At 37.1% G+C, this 24062-nt stretch overlaps 1 protein-coding gene across 2 annotated transcripts; it reads right to left on the reverse strand.

Moving 5' to 3' along the window:
- Positions 1-881: 881 nt before the first annotated feature.
- Positions 882-22146, reverse strand: Cipc (Clock interacting protein circadian). 2 transcript variants are annotated; one of them, XM_064698476.1, is made up of 3 exons: positions 21588-22146; positions 9360-9524; positions 882-2405 (listed from the first exon to the last, which is right to left on the reverse strand). In XM_064698476.1, exons 2-3 carry the CDS (start codon positions 9517-9519, stop codon positions 1720-1722), a joined length of 846 nt encoding a protein of 281 aa, XP_064554546.1. In that variant the 5' UTR covers positions 9520-9524; positions 21588-22146; the 3' UTR covers positions 882-1719. The 2 variants fall into 2 exon arrangements, with proteins under 2 accessions (XP_064554546.1, XP_064554547.1); XM_064698477.1 differs by lacking the exon at positions 21588-22146 and adding an exon at positions 6584-6738 and having other exon boundaries at positions 9360-9496.
- Positions 22147-24062: the final 1916 nt, after the last annotated feature.

Consider the following 24062-nt stretch of genomic DNA (forward strand, 5'->3'; position numbering starts at 1 on the left):
GCTCGGAATTGTTTTCTTCGGCCTTTTACATACATATGAATAAAACCATTATACTCCATTTACCCATTTTCAATGTGTCCAGGGTATAACAAGAGAGCAGATTGAAACGTTGTGCAGCGAGGGGCAAAAATCATAATCGAAGAGCCGAAAACCGCTGAGTTGCACTCGAGAGGCTTTGGTTCAGACGAGCTGACGTCTGGCAGGGTAGCGGCTTAATTGAATGAACTTGAAACAATTGAAGTGTAATTTCGTAGTGAATGACAACAAGATGACAGATGTGTGTAGTCTGCGCACGCAAGTGAAGTGCTATTTATTAGGGGCATTCTAGAAATAAGATACGCTAGAATCTTAGAATAACGTCTATTCATTTTAAACAGTATCAAAATTATCCCCATTTAAATCACATTACTGTAGCTGAATAAGTATGTATAGCATAGTTGCTTACTAATACAAAAAAAAACTATCGATAATTACGCTTCTAAATAATCGATAGTAGATAATATTTAAGTTTTTCTAATAGTATCATACTTACTCCTACTTTCCTATTTTTCTCCAAAACATGTCTTCTCTCTTGTTCTCTGATGACTTTATTTTGTTCCACTTAGTAGTGGACTTAAGTTTCTGGGAACACCCCAGTAATCATAATTTTCATGATTGAGTTGACAGGCGCAACGTCGAGGAGTTTCTGAGACGGTCTTTGAACGGTTTGATTGGTGTTATTGACACGACCGCTGAGTGTGGGTCTAACCATGGTTTTTTTTTAAAACGTTTGTTGTTCAAATTATTGTTTCTATTGAAATTGGCTATAAATAAGGCAGCAGGTTGTATATTATATTTTTCAATTCAATGAAATAAATTTTATTTGAAATTTGTATCATGATTCAAGTTTGTTGTCTATTTGCAATTTAATTATAAGTTTAATATTAAGGTAAGTCAAAAATGTAAATTAAATATTATAGTCTTAAAATAGATGGGTATGAATTTTGGTTACACAATTCGAATAAATTACGCTTCAAGTTGTTTTATTTTTCTATTTTAAATGTATGATATATAGTTTGTTGATAATGGGTTCTGAAGATCATTTAATTACGTATAGTTGTTTGCTCGGCTTGGTTTAATAAACCAATTGTTTTGCATTGCAATTTAAATTATAGCTCAGTGCAACCTTTTTCTGTATATAGCCAAAAGCGCCGTAGTTCTAAAATTGGTTAGCAAATATGTTTTGTACAAACCTATAGCACTAGGTTTTACTAAAAGCTTTTTTTTTAAATATGTCGTCATAAATAAATTGTTTGATGTACAAAATGTTGACAATAAGCATACTTAGTGGCTACACAAAAATGTTTCATTCTTGACTTTTGATTTATTTATTTTTTGTTAGTAATAATATTTCCTTTGCTGTTTGATTGTGTACAATCAAATATTTAACTAACATTTTGTTAAGTTATAAATGTAATCAGTACGAGTTGCTCTTAACTCAATTCCGTATGTCACAGCCATCAATTTCAATTTAAAAAAATCTAATTGGAAACAAAACTAATTTAAATTTATGTGGTTAAAACAAATAGACATTACGATATTTTTGGCGCATTCATTCTACAGATCCAACAATGATTTAAAAAATCTATTGGGTCGAATTGATGGCTGTGACACATCGGAATGCGGCATTTTCTTAATGCCGCCGAAAAGTATGCAGCAGTTTTCTGCATTGTTTGTCGCTCAGTAACGCAAAACGTTGCTCTCTATATTTGCCGCCTTTGTGTTGGCCGTGATTCTCTCACGAAAATGCCGATTCTCGGGATTGGCCAGCACCGAGGCAATGAACTTAGACGTCTCCAACTGCAGCTGGGCCAAGCGGTTCTGCAGCATCTCGTTGCGCTGCACCAGATTGATAGTTTTAATGGCTATGGAGAGCAGTCCATCAACATGTGTATGATATTTTGGCAGTTGCTGTTGCTGCTGCATCTGCGGCTGCTTGATTGGCTCGCGAACGAACACATAGCTCCGGTCCTTCTCCTCATCATCATCATCGTCATCCTCATCCATGCCAGAGCTATGATCACAAAATTTGGCTGTTGTCTTGTTGTATCCACAGCCACTGCAGTTGCTGTTGCTGCAATTGTTGTTGGCCGTTGTGGGTTGTAATACTGTTTTGATGATAAATTGTTTGTTGTTGTTGCTGCTGCTGGAATGTGGACACACTAACTGCCTGCTCGTCTTATTGTAATCGAACTCCATGCGCTTCAAATGCTTCGTCTGCTCTGATTTTAACTCTCTAACATGACCATTTGCAGCTGAAGTCGAGCCCGATGCTACGCGTCTTGCCTTTTGTGGCAGTCTAGATGGCATTCTGACACCACGGCGGCGTTTCCGACGACCTGTTGAGTTCATCGAACCATTGGCAACTGCAAAAGAAAACAGAAGCAAACGTTAAGTTAAAGCCAAAGTTCAAGCAACTCAAGGTACACAAAGAAATCATGAAACACCTGCACAGTGCCACCTGCACATTGGCACAATCGCAGCGAAAAATTGATTTTCCAAGACACGTACCCTCAGGACCCGAGAGTATGCAATACAATATTTTACAAATACAATTTCTTTCATTTGTACACCCTTGCAGAAGGTATTATAATTTTTTCCTGAAATGTGTCATGCATCCGACCTTATAAAGTACATATATTCTTGATCAGTATCAACAGCCGAGTCGATATAGCCATGTCCGTCTGTATGTCTGTCTCTTTCTATGCGAACTAGTCCCTCAGTTTTAAAGCTATCATAGGAACGATCGGTCGGTAATTAAGTTATTGTTTTTCAAGATATATTGACTATATATATATATATATATTTCACTATGCTCCCTACATATATACAAAATTGTATCTACATTGGAACGTTTTGTGTATTGTATAAAATTAAGTACTTTTATGGAAAACTTTTTTGTTTATCAAGATATCTTACAAAAACTTGGCATTTATAAGTTTTACTATGCCCCCTACATTTATGAAAAATCGTATCAACATCAGATCACTATAAAATATAGCTGCTATAAGAAAGATTGGTGGATTGGTAGAATCAAACTCAGCATTTTGGATCTGCACTATTCTCACATATCTGCTAAAAGGGAATGCCTGCAAGGGTACTAAATCTTCGGCGTACCGGAGATATCCTTACTTTCTCGGTATAGTTACCCAAGTTAAATAATAAATCAAGGCAAACTGTTGCGGATTAATCCTGGCTAATCTCACAGTACACAAATATTGAAATACATAATAAGACTTATCATATGAACTTTGATCTGAATAAAGTCCGATCAACATCAAACAGATGCAGATCACGCCATGCAAAATGATAGATTAAAATGAGTTTGAGCTCCAGTTTTAATGCATGACTCCATATTACCTTATTTAAAAAGAGGATTAGAGTAGAATGAAGACTTAAAGGCAGTAGCACCATTTGTTTTTAGTTGATATAATTTGCATAAAGCTTTCAACGAGAAAACAAATAAATTTTGCAAAAATGGGAAGAACCACTTTATGAAAAGTTTTCAATTTAATAAATAAATTAATGGTTCTCTTGTCAACGAAATTGACACGTGAAAACCCACTATGAGCAATCTGAGTCTAGTATTGTTTGACCTCAATTTGACGCCAGAAATAAATGCAAACTAGAATATAGATATAATATGTTTAATTGCTATTAATTTATGAAACATTTTCTTAAATATTGGAAAAAGTTTTGGTCAAAAATGATTTACATTTTCGATACAAATTTAATTTCCGATTTGAACTTTATTATTTTTTTAAATTTACTTAACAACTGTTTCATATTATTTAGACTTAGATTGATTTTCAGCTTTTGCTGATCAGACAACGTGTGTCATTGCGGTCTATCTATAACCATGTGTGCCTTGTGTGCTCATCGTGTGTTTCAGAAAACGTGACCACAGCCGAGACCAACAATCAACAACAAAATCAGCGATTGCGGCTCGTTTCGCATCAATTTGGAATACTCATATGTGGGCACATGCACAATGGACGCGCCCTGCTACACACACTGATGACAGCGGCATCGGCAGCGGCACCCTCACAACAGAAATCATATTCCAATTGGCATTTCCGTGACTGTGTCTATGGTCAGGGTCAGGCGGCAGCGCTGCAGAATTGCTGCGTCGACGGCAACTGTCAGCTGCTCGGAGCACATGGCATGGCACATTCGTGCATGCGCTCGTGCCTGCGTCAGAGCCGGTGCCGGAATCGGGTCTATCTGACCGCATGCAGCGCTTTGTTTGCCTTTTGCTAATAAAGCACTTTCTGATACAGTGCACCAGTGCTGTGAAACGTGAGTGCGGGCATTGGCCCAAGGGCGTGTGGTCGGGGGGAAAACGAGCAAAGAATCAGCTCTAAGCGTGTCTCTCTAGGTGTGTGTGTGTATGTGAAGGTGACGCATTCAGACCGTTATTAATATAGGTGCTAGAAAAGCCATCGAGAAACGTAAATAGAACATCGAATTAGGCAACGATTAACTCTTAGTAGAAGATTAGGAATTATCCATTAATATTTAATCCAGCATTTGCAGGTAGAAAAGCTATAGATTATTAATTTAGGTTGTCAATAACGTTAATAATTATATAAAAACTGAAAATTATTACGTTTATAGCTATATTTAAGTGAAATGAAAAAGCTTTATACCAAAAGTAATAATAAAGATAATAATTATAAAAATAATAATAATAGTATTTAAAAGAATAAAAATAAAAGAAATTAAGTATTTGTTAGTTTTTGATTACACAATTTTTATCACAAAAGGTTAAGGCAAATTAAGGTTACACAAATTTTATTTATGATACCCTTGCAGGGGGTATATAATTTTGTCTCGCATTGTATAACGCATGTAAAGAATCATCGCCGATTTCATAAGTACGTATAATCTCGATCAGTATTAACAACCGAATCGATATATCTCCATGTCCGATTTTCTGTTTCTATGCGAACTACTATCTCAGTTTTGAAGCTATCGTCATGAAACTTTGCATAAGTCCGGCTTGCATACCGGCTGGTTGGGACAACTATATCATATAGCTGTTATAGGAACGATTGGTCGAAAATAAAATAATTGTATGGAAAGCATTTTTGTTTATCAAGATATATTACCAAAACTTGGCGTTTATAAGTTTTACTATGTCCCCTACGTGTATGAAAAATCTTATCAACATCGGATCACTATTTAATATAGATGCTATAGGAAAGATCGGTGGAGTAATAGGATCTTATATGGAAAAATATTCTGTTTTCAAAGATATTTCAACAAACTTAGCATTTTCGAGCTGCACTATTCAAAAATGTCTCCAAAAGGGAAATGTTTGCAAGGGTATTGAATCTTCGGCGAGCCGAAGATATCCTTACTTTTTCGTTTTTTTTTTTTGTTATTAGATCGTATTATCCTATTGTTATGAAAATGACAATAAGCATATCAAGAAAAATCAATCGACAACAGCATTCATATGAATTATAGCGAGACGCAGGCAAAATCTATTTCGGTTAACCCCAACTCACTTCTGCGAACTGTGACTGCAACCCTGTTGCAACAAATGTTGTGCTAAGCACTTTCGAATGCGAGTTTTAAACATGTGCAAAACATTGCGATTTACAATTTAATACGCAAATATTTAGTTTGCATTATTGTTATGGGGTTGACTACAATATTGCCGCTGTTGCCTGCATACCCCCTGCAAGTTGCACAGTTGTTGTTACCTTCTGCAACGCCATATTCCGGCCCTGTTCGTCATCGACTTATGCAAGAGGCATGCCGAGGTCCCCCACGAGGCACTTGCCCTCACCCGACTAAACAGCCCCAATGAACATTTCTCTACCCATTTGTCGTTGTCATTACTCGCACACTGCGTTGACGCATGGGTCTGTGCTTACGTCGGGGGGTCTTACGGTCTTGAGGTATACGGGTCTTATGACATGGCCTCATCATCACCGTCAACACGGCTGGTTCCCACGTGCCAACCACTCGCATCAAATTAGTTACTATTTATGCTTAATTAAAGCAAACGATGTTCAAGCCATGGCATTAGGCTCTGCCAACAAAGTCTGCCTCAATTGCTTTCTGAATGCATGCTATTTATTGCCACAACCGGCGTCTACTATATAAAAGTTAACAGGCCAAAAATTGAACCCGTGTACACTGACACAAAACGCAGCTACTTTGAGTACAAAATTGATTTAAGTGCAAATATAATAATTAAATTGTCAACGAATAAAAAAAATTATTTTAAAGGTTTATTGTTTAACTTGCTTATTTTCTGACATTCTTAAATTGTTTGTTTTTTAGGAATTCAGAAAGTTGATACTTTAAATGCGTGTCTTTGTCCATAAAAAATCTAAACATTTCTTAAGCTTATCATAGGATACTTTTGCAAATATTTTGAAATATTTTCCGATACTTTTGTATATTTATGTTTTAAATTTGATTGTCGCCAATTTATACAATTTGCAATCTTAAAACAAATTACTCTCATGAATAAAGAAATTTCAGACAAAATGGTATTAGTTGATATAAAAAACAGAAATCTATTTACTTTTGTTTGCAAATATTACTGTGTGATATGCAACCCACTGTTGATACCCAGGTTGTTACGTTGTCACTGACTAAGGGGAGAACGGGGGAGAGGCTCACAGTCGCCAGCACGTGGCTTTGTCACACCCATTTAGCATTCAACATTTTAACGTGTTGCTGGAAATTAACAGGAAACACAAAACAGAAACAAAAAATAAATATACAAAAAAAAATAAACAAATAAATAAAGCAAGTAAAGGTTCGCCAAGCAATGCTGACTAGAAGATACCCTGTGATGTTACAAACAGACACAATCATTATTAAGAAAAGTATATACATATAAGTTCGTTATATCAAATATGACCCTCTATTAGATACGTTAATTGATAGAAAAGAATGTAGAGACATAATTTTGATACTGATCAAGTCGTACAAAAATTTACAAACTATAAATACCCTTTTGCTTATTTATTCGGCTACAGGATATGCAAGAAAATCACTTGGAATGAATTGCGCTGAATATGGCACCAATAAAGTCAACAGCAACAACAAAAAACATAGCTATAAAAAGCCAAGTCGGCAAAAGCTAAAAGCAACCGAACAAATGTGGGAAAATTGTAAATAAGCTAGCAAAAGTAGCACAGTTGTAGCAACAACTGCAACAACAACAACAACAACAACAACAGCAACAACAGCAGCAACAACAACAATACCGAGAACGGCAATGAAAGGGCTACAGAAAACGTGCCACATCGAATGACATCGACATAGAGGTTACGACACACACTCTCACACGTATATAAACGTGTGTGTACGAAGAATTTCTTGTGAAAATAAATGCTTATACAAAATTTATGCAAGATTCTGCTGTGCTCATTCAAGACGCTGCCTGTTCAGCTATTCGTAATGTTTGCGTTGCTTTTTATCACATTCACCACTTCCACAATACGTGAAATGCAAGAGTTTTTGGTCAATTAGTGTCACACTCTGATGAATGATATTGGGATGATGAAATACAACTTGTCAATGGTCAAATACATTAACGGGCCTTGAGCTATGATCGATAGATTTTAGTCAGAGTTAAGTCTGCGTTATATATCATAAAATAACTCATTACAGTTAGCTGTTCATTTGACCATGTTTTCAGTTGTGAAAATAATGTCACAAGCATGATATATTTTTCTCCCTTCTTTGCGATTTTCATGACACAAAAATAATATTTAATGATTTTGATATAAGTCTTGATAAAAGACTCTCTCATTCATAATTTATGTAGTTTTGACATTCGCACTTTCGTTCTCCATAGAAAAATGAAAATCGAATAGAAATGCTTTTTCGACAGAGTGGGAGAGAATGAGCGTAAAAAAGAAATTGACTGAGTTTGTGGAAAAATTGATGAAGAAAACAGAAACGTCTCTCTATTCTATCTGTGAACATATCTGACCCTCTTTCTCTGTCGCTATCTCTCTCTCTCTCTCTCTCTCTCTCTTTCGCTTTCTCTATCTCCCTCTCTCTTTATCTCTCTCTTTATCTCTCTCTCTCTCTCTCTCTCTCTCTCTCTCCCTCTCTCTCTGTCTCTTTAAGCGTTTCTCTCTCTCTCTCTCTCTTTACCTCTTTCTTTCTCTATCTCTCTTTCCCTCTCTCTCTCTATTTTCTTTATCTATCTTTGAACACACTCAAGCCTCATCTCAGTGTCTCTTTCTTTATTTTTTTCTTTCTCATCTCTTTAGACAACGCATTTCTATGCGATATTCATAATTTTCTTCCGCTTCTAGCGATGTGCGTAAAAAACCTTATGATATTAAATTACTAGACTTTATTTAGTTTCCAAATAATTATTTGATTAACTTTAATTATATATTTTTAGCCCTGTGTTGTTCTTCATTACAGTGCTTGCTACACTAGCAGTTATATTTTTAACAACAACTCATCCCAGCGAACTGATGTCTAAGACTTTCATATTTCAAGAAATCTCCCGCTGTTCCAGTCAACGTCAGCCGCCATTTCTATCCTATCTAGACATATAGCCATATAACGCTCATATAAATGTGTTGTGCATAACTACTCGAAGGGGGCGTTTCAGCATGCCAAGAAAAGCAGGAAAATGTTGGAATTTCTGACGCAAATGGTTAACACAACCATCTGCCAGGTAAAAGTACACAGCCACAGCAGCAATAAGCTGGAGGCACGTGGAACGTAGTCGTCATCGATATATAACCCAGCTTATTGACAGGCGCCCCTAGCTTCTTAATCTGTCTACATCCCTCACTAACAGTCCAGCTGTTAGCATCAACATAACGCAGCTAGCTTACGTGAAACCCCTGGAAATTTCCTTGCAGTTAACGACAGCCGTTATGAATTTCCTATCTAGTCATGTGGCTTAGCACTCTTATATAAATGTGTCGTGCAGAGATATCTAAAAGGGCGGCTGTCAGCCTGGCAAGAAGAGCACATACATTGCTGACGCCAATTGTTACCACAACTAAGTTGCGTGTAAAACCAAAGCAGCGGCAACATGAAGGGGATACACGTGAAGTGTACGCAACATTCTGGCACGTGGTCAAGCATAAATATTGACGATTACGATCAGTTGCAATCGGAGATGGATAACAGCGTAGCTTGAACAAGTTTACATAAATTAATTAAACGTGTTCAAGGAACGTGAGTGCCAGCCACCACCTATTGACATAAGAAACAATAAACAACCAACAACAATGACAACGCAACTCAAGAAAAAAAAGCTCTGTTCTGTTCTTGTTACGTATACGTCAGGTGGGACAGTCACCGGATTTACTCACCATATCTCAATACCGCGCTATTTTGGGCGACTCCAGCCGCTGCTGCTGACGCAGCGGTTGTTGCATTGGCAAGTGCCACGCCCATTTTGCGAAGCCGTCGCCCCTTCCTCAATTCAGCCACGCGCACCTTTTTCTCGGAGGAGCAGATGGTGGGCGCCATTGGAACTGCAAGCAAACAAAATGCAAAATTAATTGGCCATCAAATTGATTAATAGATTGATTGATTGATTGACTTGATGCCCACGTAAAAATAAACAACAACAAAAAATTCAATAATACTGCCACGGGTTCAATCAACTTTTTGCAACAGTTATTTATTTGTATGAGTACTTTGCGAATGTTCGTTTACTTCAACATAGATATTGTGGAAGTAGCCAAAAGTTTAATTTTATTTGACACGTGCCATAAATTAGGTGTTGTCTGAAGTGCTTAGTTATTTTTTCATGTCATTTAAGTGATTTCTTGATAAAACGCATTTCTTAATTATTATAAATATACTCGGGTAAATTGAGTAGAAATATTAAACAGACTCAATCTGTACACAATATGTGGAGCAACAGCATCTGTTCGAAATGAAAAAAAATATGCTTGAAAAGCTAAGTTAAACATCCCAGAAAGCAGAAATTTGGAGTACATTAGCCATTCAGCCCGCAGGCTTTCCAAAACTGAAACCGAAACCAGCTGAAGCCGTCATTTGTAGCCATAGCAACTACAGCTAGAACAATACTAAATTGTCTGGTTGTCCCAAAGCGGCTGAAACTCATTAGAAATGCCCCAAATCTGAGCATAGACTGTGTTTATATTAGCGCGATTCGCTTGCGCGCCAATTTCGCAAAAGGTAAATAAGCCGGCCCAGTAAGGAAAGAACCGCGGCAAATATATACATATATATATATATATATATATATTGATAGGCAGCAAGCGAAATTCTCGCGCTTTTGAGTGTTGTTCCTGTTGTTGTGGTTGGCATTGTTGTGCTGTCAGACGGATGAGCCCTAGGCATCAAAATTTAAATTGAAGAGGCCCACAAACAACAACAAGAGCAACAAAAAGAGCAGCAGCAAGAAAGATGTTATTGCCGGCACGTGTATCTCTTGAGTGTAATTACATTTGGAAAGTGTGCGGCATTGCGGCCACCGAAAATTATTTTTTGCTTGGAAAATGCTTGTGGGGGCAATTTGGGGCGTGGGCGTTACATGGCGTCGCATCACGTCAAATAAGCAGCTTTCACAATGCCAACAGAATTGTTGTCGATATGTCAATATGGATAGCTGAAATTACAATTTAGTATTTTTGTGTTTTGCCCTTCAACTTCCGGTAGAATATGAAATATTTTCAAGCCTGCAGGCCCACGTCTAAGCCAACGTCTTAGCCACAGCTACGCATAAAATGTTACAAAAACCATGAAGCGTAACATACGCCAAGCTCAACGAATAGCCCCAGTGGCATATTTGACGTGCACGCGCCATTTTCTGTATCCCCTTAGCAAAGGCCAAGGGGCTGGGGAGTGTTGTGGCGGGGGGAGGGGGGGTCAGGCAAGCTGGATAAAATTTTGGGCTAAAATGAGTCATATTCGCACAAACCATAAACAAATGAGCCGGGAATGTGAAATAGAGACAGCAGCTGAATTGAAGCTTTAACCGATCTTTTAATACACTTACGACACAAATTTTATAAATCTTAGTAAATTTATTAAAAATATATATAATAGCTAATAGATTATGTTTAGGTTCCTACAAAAAAAGGGTTCCTTTTTGCCCATGTGTCTATGTAAAATGGTTAAACATTAAAGTCAAATAAAATGTAGTTAAACTTACTTAAATATATTAATCCAGAGTAACTATGCTAAATACTTAAGCTTTGACGATTTATATCTTAAAGCAGACTCAAAAGTAAATAAATGTCGTTTCGTATATTTTTATCTTACCTACTTCCTATGAGCATTCACTGTAAGGCATAAATACTGTGAAAAGGCAGTTGAATGAAAATCATTTGCTTGTATTATAAGTTGCTTGCTTTCCTTCGTCATGCCATAGTCAACAGTCTTCGTTGTCTAAGTATCGCTTACAAAATGTATTAATAAAAAATAAAGGTCGGACGATAGAAAACCCCCTTGCGTATTCCACTCACAAATGGGGCTGGTGATTCTAGCTTGCCTCGAACTGGACACTAAACGAGCAACACGTGCCGCTGCTGGCAGAAAAAAAAAGTCTAACTTTGACTCATACGCAATCTTACATAGATATACTCATGCTGGCAACAAACACGTAAGTGGTGTGCATGTCTGGCGCATGAGTAAGGTATTTTAAAAACAATTTGAAACACGCGTAGGCCTACACCTGTAGCTGGCTTTTACAGCCGCCGAGACTGGAGGTCATGTCAATCAATGGCCATAATGAGAACTGCCACTGCGTGCGCATAAATTAGCCAAATAATTGTTGGACACGACATGCCGGCAGTCAAGAGTCAGGCTCACCTAAGAAACAAAGACCTCCAAATCGTTGACTTTTAAGAAACGCCACGGGAAATTGGCCGCACAAATTGTTGGGGCGTTTCTGGCCAATTACTTTCGCAATCAAAGGCGACTGACAGCCAGGCCAGCATCGCCCGGAACCCATATTAAATTGATATTGTCAACGCTGGCGAAAAAAACACAGATGAGAGCAAAAACAAACAAACACAAGTTCAAGAAACTCTTGCTGTTTGCAGGCGTTGTCATATTGAAGTTTATTTCGCGTACATCTTGCGTGGCTGACTCGCTGCTGGGGCTATCGTATCGCAACAGCAATAACAACAATGGCAGGAATGCTTATGATGTGGTGTATTCTGACGTCTGCTGCACACACACACACACACACACACACACACACACACACACACACACGCACACGCACACGCACACTCATACACAGATACACACATACTTAGAGTAGCCGAGTCATCTGCCTTTCCTGCTTATGTTCTAAGAGCACGCAAGTCATGAAAAGCGTTTTATATTGCACATGGGCTTCATTTTGTTTAAATGCCGTAATATATTAGCCTTTTAATTTTAAAGCATGTGATAACTCGACATTCATTAGCTTAGGCGGCAGTTTATGTGATACGAGAAAGTAGCTAAGTTTAAACTGTTCCTTAGTATAAGCCTTAGCATTGTAATTAACACATTACGTATACGCAATGTTAACACAAGAAACGCATGTATATATACAAAATGTTTAGCACATAATAAGTAAATACAAATGGTTAACATTTGAATTTTTAAACGGTTCGCCTCACATTGCGTATACGTTATTTTTCCCAAGGCACCGCCTCTCATCAGTCGCCTATTTCTCTGACTCTTGGGTCGCCTTCTCAGCTCAGTCTAATACCTTTACACGTGCCGTGTATCGCAGACATAACAAACAACAAAAATTTATTTTGCTGCTAACAAAAAAGTTTTAAGCTTTGGGCAACAATTACAATAGAAAACAAGCAAAAAAAACTTTCCATTGGCGTTTTTCCCATAAACGTTGTTTGTTTGGGATTTATACTCCGAATCACACGCTGCTCTTTTTATAGCCAAACAGTGGGCATTTACAGATTATTTTGGATGTTTATAATTTCGTTTGGACTTACAAAACTATTACAATATTAAACGTAAATTATTAAATATGTTCAGCAGTAGAGGAGCCCGATCGCGGAGGAGATTGCGGAGGTCTCATCCAATCGATCGTCCAGATTTATGTAGTCACACTAACTTTGTTAATTTTATATTAGACTTAATAGTAGACTAAGTAGTATTGTACATTTTCATATAAATTTAATTTAAGTTGTTTTCATAATAGCGGAAAAATTAAAATAAAGCTATTAAAAGTAATAAATAAAAAAATATAAAAAATTTTTCAGCAATCAATTTTGTAATTTTACAATTGTTTTTTTCTTTTAAATAGAAAATGTAAGTCAAATTTAATTTTAATTTCTGTAGTTCAAAGACAAATTTTATTTACCCTTATAGATTATATTGCATTATACATTGTATATATATCGAATGCAATCCATATTTCGAACGTATTTGAATATTCATTTCTGAATATTAAGCAACAAATTTATGCTAATAAAATTAAATTGCACTTAGCGTGCACGTATATTAATTCCATCGGGGTTCTAATCTATGCAGAATTGTGTAGACTTTGTTTATACTATCTAATACTTCTTTGACGTCAGCTCGAACTGTTTGTTGCTAACGAAAATTGCCGACGTCTACAATAATCAGAAAGTAAAGCAACAGCAAAGGTAAAGTGATAATTTACTTGTTATCTCAATTCCGTGAATGGTAAGGAGAAAAAATATATATTCATAAAAAAAATTAATGCAAGCTGTGGTAGGGGCGGAACAAATACACTGAAGCTAAGACAATAAAAATGTCTTGTAATTGTAATAAAACGCCTAGAGCTTACAAACGTGTCATAATTTGGACAAAAGAGCCTACTACAAATGATCTAAGCTTTATAGCGAAATCAGAATATATATAAGTAGAACCATGTCGCAAACAATGACACATCTATACATACAAATAGGACTTATCAATAAAGAGCGAGAGACGAGAACGTTATGGGTTTTGGTAAGTGTGCAGTATTGCCAATTGAATTGCCAGCTAGGCGATAAAAATTTATGATGGCAACAAGCAAAGCAAATAAAAAGCGAAACATTAAACGAGCCACACGTGTACCAAACGATGACCCAATTGCCTTGCCAATGCCACAGAAAAGCCAGCCACGCGCAAACTGGGCCCAACACAAACACCAAATAACAAAACACTTATACGAAAGGTTCCACAAACAGCAGCTCGTTAAAGAGACAGAGAAGTCAATTCCCCTCCCAAAAAAAAATTCCTACAGCCACCGTGCCACTAATTAGGCCGAATCTTATTTAGTTGCCGAAACGGACAGCCCACAATAAAAACACACCAATTTTCCCATATATAGTTATGTCACGTACAAAGGGCTTATCACGTAGCTAACGGAATTGCTATTGCTTTTTATAATTAGCTGAAATCACAAACTTAATTACTAATAAATAATGTCAGCAGACTGATTATTTCAAGTCAATAAGTTCCATGAGTCCTGCGTACCAAGAAATATTGATAAGTCTCATTATCATTTACTTTCTTATTTTTTGTTAATTGCTTCTTAGAAAGGATTTCCTTGAATTATACTAGTCTCAATGGATACAATGAAATTAATTAATATTTAATGAACAACTTAAACTTAAAACTGTCTCAATCTCAAATATTGTCTATAGCATCAGGTTCAAGTTCTTCAGGGTAACTTTACTTATATCAATTTGATTTACATGATAATAACGTTATGTGTTCTCCATTGTACAAAAGGAATTCACATACCATTTTATTTAATACATTTGTCTAACCGCCAATTGAATTGTCTTAAAAAAAATGTTTGCTTGAAAAAGCTTAAAAGTAGCTATAAATGTCAAACAAAAGAATGGCAAAAAATTCCAGAAATCTATGACAGGACAACAAAATAAAAAATAAATAAATTCAGCAAATAACCAAAACAAAGATTCTGTTTATTGTAGAGCGAACGGCTTGCAATACAATAGATCAGTTATAGCGCGCCTTATGTGGACGGCACATGGCAAACAATGAACAATCGAATAACCTAAACATATCCGACTGTTAAAATGCAATAAACCTGGCATTGTTCTCAGTGGAGCCGTGTACGAATATGCCAATTTAAAATATGACACAAAATGCGTCGTCTAATGATGAATGTTGCCCATTTATGCACACCTATGTGAAGCATTCACTTTCAGTTCCTATTCAGAATGTTTTTTTCTTCTTTTTATTGTTTGTCTTCTTTTTATGCCTAGCATATTTTATGCTTTGGTAGCTAATTGGAGGTAGCTTTTCAGCTTAATGAATGAGCGCGCTTAACGGCCCATGTGTTACGCGGAATGTGAATGCGAATGTGAATCTAAATGTGCATGTTGGTCGCTTTTTGTGTGCACACAAGCATTTTATTCCGCTCGTTTAATTGGCACATCATAAAATGCAAAACATTTAACGTAATTAATTAGTCTCGCATATATTAAACGCACAGACACACTTATTAGACTGGCACGTGTAGCGCCTGCTGTGCACGGGGGCGTATACTTGATGTGGCATTACTTCCGCTTGCGACGCACCCTAAGCTCTTTGTTTTGTAATACAAAAATCGTTTTTTTTTTTTTCTCTCGCACAAGATTTTGAAATAAGAAAAAATGCTGCACAATAACAAGAGCTCTACAAAGCTAATCATAAAGTAAAACTATTCACATAACTGAACTACAAACTACGAGTGGATCATGCGGACCTTCAATCCACCCCTTTAAGAAACTCGCCTATTTATAGCTATCACGCGTTTCAATTCAAACAAAATCCACCAAATTCAAATCAAGGCAATTTGAACATGCCCGTAAATTATCAACAATGATATTACACTTTAAAAATATAACAATAATTAACTTGCTGCACTTGTTCAGATATAAATAAATGGAATACAAAAACAGATATGCAAAAATTGCTTAGTCATTCGCTTGTTGTTCATTTAAAAATATTGATCTTTATATATCTTATATCTTTGTTTGTTTTTTTAACAAAATGTATCTTTTTTTCTGTAAATAGCAGACTATTTTAAAATATTAAGCAACAATAAATAGACATGTAAGCGTCAGACTTCTGAAGACTGACGAAATTCCAATTGATGTCGACTTGACAAAATCGTTCACAAAAGACAAAGTCCAATGAAGCATACAAGATAGATACTGACAAGAACATTTACTTCGTATCATGCCTGTGCAGTTCCTAGAATTTTCAATAGATAATAATAATAATAATAATAATAATAAATATGCATTGAACATATGTATAATTTCCCTTTGAAACGGCTGTTAAACTAAGCAAAAACTCATTGAAAATGCGACACATGCCGCCCGTCAAAGCCAAAAACAGCAAAATGTGTATTTTATTTATAAACGGAATAAATACTCTAAGGCTTATCGGGCGAAACTATTTATAAATAACATATGCGAAAATCATATACATAAATATTAGTGTTATTTAAAGCAACAAAAATGCTGCCACTAAGCGCGTGGCTTGATAAGTCATTCGGACATACATGCGAAGCACACTTATGCTTATACATATATGTATATACATACATATATATTATATATGCATATATGTATTCGAAGACGGACTCAAGCTTTTAGATAAGCAAATGCTCGTGGCACAGAAAGAGCTGCAGCTGTGGCAGCTACAGGAAGAAAGAAACATACATAGACAATACACCGCAGACCATGACGAAAAACAAAAGACAACTGCGAGGCGACGCGTGTGTTTGTATTTATTTTTGTTTGCCCATCGTCATCATCATCATCATCATTATCATTATCATTGTCTTTGCGGTACTAGGTCTGGGACTGAGACCTCGTCTGTTTAATTTATGTTTGCCTCAACTCTGCTGCGAATAACAGCAAAAATAACTATAAATGTAACCATAAAAAAATTAGCTAAAATAATTACAGTACCATAATTTAGATGACAGCAGGCTGAACATCTACTAAATTCCCTGCTTTTAATAAGCAACAAATATATAAATCTTCTTTAAAAAAAAAAAACATTAATCAACTTGCCAAAAGAAATCACTGTTGTAAATAAATTTAAAAGCTTAAAGTATTGTAAGAAATACAAATCGATAAATATTGTTTTGCTAATTAATTAATAAATCAAATAAAAAAATATGATTTTTTTATTTGTGAAGTGAATCTTTATTTTCATGTTTTCTTAAACCAAATTTTACTCTATTTTAAGACAAATCAATTCTGATATGTATAAATAGTAAAGATTGCAGCTTTATATATATGAAATCAATTTTGTTGTCTACCTCACAGCCAAGCTGTAATACCCGTTGCTACACGTACAGGGTATAGACAATGATCAAATACAGCTCCGTGTCTCCGTTCTCTGTTTACCTTCGTCTATTGTCACGTCAAAACAGCCGCACGTGCGACACTTAATGACCGCCGGTCATCACAATGCCCACACAGTGTTCGCAATGCATTGTCGGCGAGAGTCGGCGAAACACGACGCATACACACTCACAAACACACAGATACACACACACACGCAAAAGCAAACAGCACGCGCGTGTGGCGATTTACAGTTATATGCGATGGCGTGTGAGTCGCATTATTGGGTCAGTAATTAGCTCTTCTAGTTATCGCTGTTGTATTTATTGGCGCTACACTGCCGCTAATATAAATGCCCCCGATGTGTGCATATGGCCTACGATGTGCCACTGTGCTAATGGCCGCGATCTCATTATCATTTGTGAAAATTTGATAGTCTGATAGATGCGAATGCCTAAATAAAAACGGTTTGAAAGCGAAAACCAAACTAAATACTAATCGTGCTGTATAAAGTGCTAATAATAAGTGAGGTTCAACAAATAATTACTCATACGCCATGTACTACTGACAAGTTTTTACACGGTATTATCACCCTAACTAATGTATGATCTATTTAAAAAAACACACACAAAATTAAACTCATTTACAAGTTTTGATGAAATAGCTATAATCGTAAAAATTACTATCGATAATATGAAATTTATAAACATTTCCAACCAAAATAATATAGATTATAACCGTAGATAAAACCGCGAAAAATTGACAGCTGCGATGCGCATTATCGATAATATCGATAGTATTATCGATGATTTTGCTTTTCTTCTAGTCTGGATCTTAAAACTGACAGCATTCCTGTAATTCAAACTTATTGTTTTTATTGTGTTTTTAAACTGGAAAGCCCTGAGGTCTGCGACAAATTAAACAATATCTATTTTACAATTTAACATGCAATTTCTACAACAATGTATCATAACAAAATATGATAAGCTGTTATTAATTTAATATATATGTATTTCAGCTGGAGTTGTAATAACTGAACCCTTTGAATGGGTATAATGGTTTTGTGCAAATGTATGTTACGGGGAGAAGGAAACATCTCCGACGCCATAAAGTACATATAGCCGAATCGATCTGGCCTTGTCCGACTATCCGTTAGTATGTATGAACGCATCGATCTCAGAACCTATACGAGCTGGAGACTTGAAACGTTATTGTGCCCATGCATCGATATCGATAATATGACCCGTTTCTAAGCAATCGATAAGAATCGATATCGAAATCTCGATTTTTGAGCAAATATCTTTGTTTGCAATGGCTAGAATCATCAAATATGACATGTAGCTTCTTGAATAGTATATATACATCAAGTATCTTTCCTCCCCCTAGAGCGATCTACATTGGGTGTTGGTAGAAGAAGGTTCAGGGTATCCCCTAGTCAGGCATCCCGTCAAGAGCACTGATGCTTGTTTATATTTATACTTTTATGCAATACTTATCTAATCCTCGCACAGTCCATTTATGCTTCGCGAATAACTAGCGTAGGCAATAAAACCAATAAAAAAAGCCCGACTTTATTTCCTAATATTCCATGCACATAAAAGGGACTTAGAGCATCCAACTAAGCTCCCTAATAAGCCATAAAATTAACATAAAACATAAAAAAAAAATCAATAAATAAACAAAATTAATTGTCATTTAAAATTAGTCAAAGTTTTATTGGTTTTGCTACCGTTTAGCAGAGCAAACTTAACCAATTTAACTTTTATATGCTTTTACATCCGCCGTTTGTTTTAAAATTGGCGTAATACAGGCACACACACACACACGCACACACACACAAAAGGCGATTGCACACACGTGTGGGAGCAGAAGCCGGTATAAAATTTAAAAGCCAAAGCTAAAACGAAAAAGCGAATTAATTTGTAGTTGCCTGCATAAATTAAAAAGACTTTGTCATTCAATCGCAGTTAGAGAAGCGGACACTGTCGTCAGCTACGTCGACTGTTGCGGCGACAGCGATTGCGGCAGCGGCAGCGACGGTGACTGCAAAATGGCGATAATTTCGTTGCCACGAGCTGCGCACAGACAGACAGACTGTGAATTGGTGTGTGTGTGTGTGTGTGCGCGCGCGGGTGAAGGGAGCGCAACACAAGCCATCGAGCGAGTAAAAAAAAAACAAACAACATTTACCCAGCTAAACACTTTTAGGCAAGCAAATACAAAGGCATTCCAAACACACTGTCTCTTGCATGCCATTTTCGTATATTCAAATTAAAAATGTAGGGCACTTGAGAGAGTACATGCAAAAAGCAACGCAAAAGTTCCGCTGGGTGCACAATTTCAAAGTTAACAAACACACGAAAACGCTCTCACATGATGTTAATGAATTTTTATGCTGCTGTCTCTGATGGCCGTGTCTTTATGTGTGTGTGTGTGAGAGTGTGATTGGGGTGTGATTTGCTCTTGTTGTTTTTATTGATTTAACGGCGCACGTGTTGCGGCTGGGGTAGCCGAACTGTCAGCGCTTCTCTCCCCTTTTGCCAACCCAACGCGGAGCAGAGCGTCAGTTCGTTTGCAGCGATTGTTCTTGTTGCTATTTTTCGTTGCTGTTTGTTTTCATTTTCGAAGGTTTCTTATTTGTGTATTTTGGTTAAGCTTGAAGTTTTAATGCGCAACGCGTTCGAGTCTTTATTATAAGTATATTATTATGGACACCATGGGGTGTCATGTATGGATTGGCTACCCTGTTGCTGTTACACACTTTAAAGGATTGTTTGTATAAATTTATTCGCTTCCGCTTGGTGAATATATGTACTATTAGTATTCCACACAAGTAACGTATTCAAAATGAAGGGCATTCTACTAGTCTGTGTGAAATGGAGTGAGAAATATCACAAAATATCACAATTTTGCTCAATGGCTGTTATACATGTACATAGTTTGCTTATAGTCGATTTCAGACCAGTTTAATCTCTTGATTAAGCTTCTATTTCTATGATAATCATTGTGTGAAATCTCAGATTAATTTGATAATTATTTGCTCACCTCAATTCATTTACATTCATCGTTTATTGAAATTACTTAATTATAATTTCCGTTTGATTTACTTATTTCTATTAGCTACGAATTATGTGGTTTTCATTTGCTTTAATAATGACCACAATTGCAGCGCCCGGTGGAATTAAAATCGAATTCGAAGCCAAACAAAGGCCTTAATTCACATAAGTCCATAACCAGCTGTCACTCAGCGGGTTGAATATGTTGTCAAAGTCACAGCTGGATTCACTTTTCTGCTGAACACAATAAAAATAAATAAAAGTATAATAAAGCGTCGCTTACGACAAGCAATACGCATTTGTTATTGTTTTCTCTTTTTTTATCTTTTGGTTTTTTATTTAAAACGCTTTCTTTATGAAACGTTCGCACGCTCCACTTAATAAGCGGCAATTTCCATTGAGAATTCGACAAGTAGGTCTGATACCAGGTAACGGGAACGGAAGCATCAACGGGCCATTGACATAAGAGTAGTTCTAGGAAAAATCACGTGGAGCTGTGCAAATGTTTTGAAAAACTCAACATTTGTAAAAAGATAAAAAATGTTGTACAGATGTTTGGCTGCGCTTTTAAATTTGTATAATAATTTATGTTATTGTTCTCTTTATTAGTTTTCTAACTTGCATTGATATATTTTTAACAGTTTTTTATAATTTAAAATGCTTTCAAATCTGGCATATTTTATTTTTAGATTATGCTTACTTGGGAAGTCAACAACACGCATACGCCATGTGAGACACTTGGGCAACTGCAGTCGCAGCGTGCAGTGCGAACAAAAGGCCAAAGGGCTAACAGGATGCGTCAGCAGTCAAGAGAGAAGCATACACAGGAAAATACATGGACACCCACACTTGAACACACACACACGTATACGCTATGTTCGTCCTTGAGAAGGTGACGCAAAAAATTTGATTAGGAGCTATGCTGCATGGCGGGCAGCATTAGCACAGCACAAAGGCACAAAGTTCTTCAATGCATGCCCACACACACTGTTAGCATGATAATAGCAAAAACGAGCTAGATTACGCGAGAGTAAGAGGCAGCGACTGCGAGCTAAAAGCTCTCTTCAATAACGTTGAACGTTACTGGTGACATGCAATTTTAGCAGGCGACACGTGTGGCCCGTGGGCATTTATTTATGTTTTCATCTTTCTTTTTATGGTGTTGAAAAGCGTACTGCTAATACTAGAAGATGAATGAGCCAATTTATGCGAATAGGTAACTTACCCGTTGGTGTGTTGGAAAGCGTTGAGCAGTAAATGTAGCAGGAATGTTTGCGTTTACAGTTGCTGTTGCTTAACAGCTGTTGTCTGCTGCTGCTTTGTTGCTGGGCACACTCTAACAAACACTCTAAAGACAGGGAGAGGGCGACACAGCATAAACACGTTTTATTTTATTTATTGCACGCTCATTGAAACTAATGAGCATTCTTGTTGTTTTCACACGCTTTTAATCTATTCCTTTATGGGTAGTCTCACCGACAACAACAACAAAAACAACAACGATAAATGCGGCGCTGACTGCGACGACGACTGCGAAGCGAGATGTGTGCAATGATTGGAGACAGTCGACTCGAACGACGCTACTGTTGGCGACACGCGCGCAAACAAAACTTTCGCTTTCGTTACGCGATAGACACCAGCACTAAACACACAAATACATACACACATATAACGATACAATCTCAGCAGTTCTCACTCACACAAGAAATACGTAAATGCTGAGTGCTTTGGAGCTATGAAGTTGTAGTCAGCAGGCTTATTTTAGCGAAGCGCATCCAACGACAGCGCACAGCGGAATGAAGTCGCGCTACCACTGCGCGTCGTTTAAATATACGCTGGCAGCAGCAGTGACTGCACACCCGACGCAAATGTCGAAAGTGTGTTTACCACAACAGTGTTAGGCAAAGCAATGAGAGAATTATTATTTGTTTAGTTAAGTCCTGGCAAAATAAAACAATTTCTTGGAAATCATATTTTGATCGCACTAAAACAAGTAAAAATTTAGAATAAAATAATTATATGCTCTAAATCATATTTTAAAAGCATATTTTATTTCTGCTGGGCATTCCGCATGTTCATTCATATTTGATTCAGTGTTAAAAAAAAAATATTTTCGACTCTATCAGGGTTAATTGTATTCATAGCATTATTACCTTAGCAGTTCGTGCGGCAATATGCGTACACCTTATCAAAACACCCCTGAGTCAATAAACGAACTGCGTGTGCGAGTAAGCATAACAAAAAACACAAAAAAAAAAACAAACAATCAATCGTAGAAAAACTATTTTTAAAACATAAATTCTAATCTTGGCAAATTATTGACACACATTTCATCTAAAAGTGCCCACACGTTTATTTTTGCTGCCTGCCAAAACCAAAAAATGTTGCCAGCAATAAATGTTGACGCAACAAATGCTGAAGCAGTACAATGTGTAAGCATTTTATCTTTGGGCCTAGCTCGCGTTTGTCTCTCTCTCTCTGTCTCTCTCTTGGTTACACTCTCCCTGGCTCCCCCGCCATTAAAGTCAATTTTGTCGCACGTGTCGGAAATATTGTTACGGCCGATTGCTTTTTCTATGGATTGGGTTTGTGTGATTGCATGAGTGTGTGTGCGACTGGTTGTGTTTGTGGTGATGCGCGCTGTGCGTGCTAATGAAAAGGTAATTCAATGCCCTATGCCACGAGCAGGTGACGCTTGCCCAGCTAACGGTAAACATAGACAGCGGGTCAATTTCCGGTTTTGCGATTCTTTGACAAAACGAGCCGCTGCAAAACCAAAGCAGAGCAATACACAGACTCGCACACACACACACACTGCAAAAGGCGTAGCGAAAACAATAAAGAAGAAATTAGCATAACACATGAGTTGCCTCTCGACAGTCATCAGCTGTCGCCCCTCTCTACCTCACTATCCGCCTACTCAAAATGTCCATGTGTGTTTTAATAGGCTCGTGGGTGTGTGAGTGTTTTTTTTTTGTTATTGCTTGGCGGCAAACACTTCTCAGTTTCAATTGCCAACACGTGTGAGAGCGCAAGTCGAACAAAGCAAAAGGAGAGCAAATAAATGTAGCGACTGCTGGTGGGTGTTTTGCGGTGGGGGGTTGGGGTCTGGATCATTCCACTCCCTAAAATGGCGTCAGAGTTGCTGTAAAAGTTTTGCGCGCCAGCGAAATGGAAAATTAACGTGCACTCGGCGGACAAAGATGGAAGGGGACAGAGGGCGCATAATGGAAACGGGGGCGTGGCCATGCTGTTGTCTCGCACTTGCGTCAATGGAAAGCGCGATATAAGCATAACGCCAGACATGACCATTAAAAGTGCGTAATCAGACGGTGGCAAATTTACTTCTGCAAGCCGAATCAAACACGCGCCAGCCTCAAAAACACCCCCGCCCCTTTTCCCACTAACCAGGCAACCCATCAACCGATACAGCGAGACGGTCAATGTTTATGGTCTTAAACAAACGAAAACAGGAAAGCATTCATATGAATTGAATCCACAACGAAAATCGCATGCTCTTTGAATATGTATATTAACAGAAATGTACAAATTAATAAAAAATAACAATTTAACCAATATAACTGTTGAAAGAGCACACAAATCGAGATTGCAAATAGTGCATTAGGAATGTTGCATATGTGAACCCAATTCGCATCGACCCACATAAATAAGTATGGCCCCAATTATATAAAATAGAGAA

This window comes from Drosophila montana, unplaced genomic scaffold (assembly GCF_035044405.1).
Source record: "Drosophila montana isolate Dmon_TW-CO22-7 unplaced genomic scaffold, ASM3504440v1 contig_778_1, whole genome shotgun sequence".
Classification (NCBI taxonomy): Eukaryota; Metazoa; Arthropoda; class Insecta; order Diptera; family Drosophilidae; genus Drosophila; species Drosophila montana.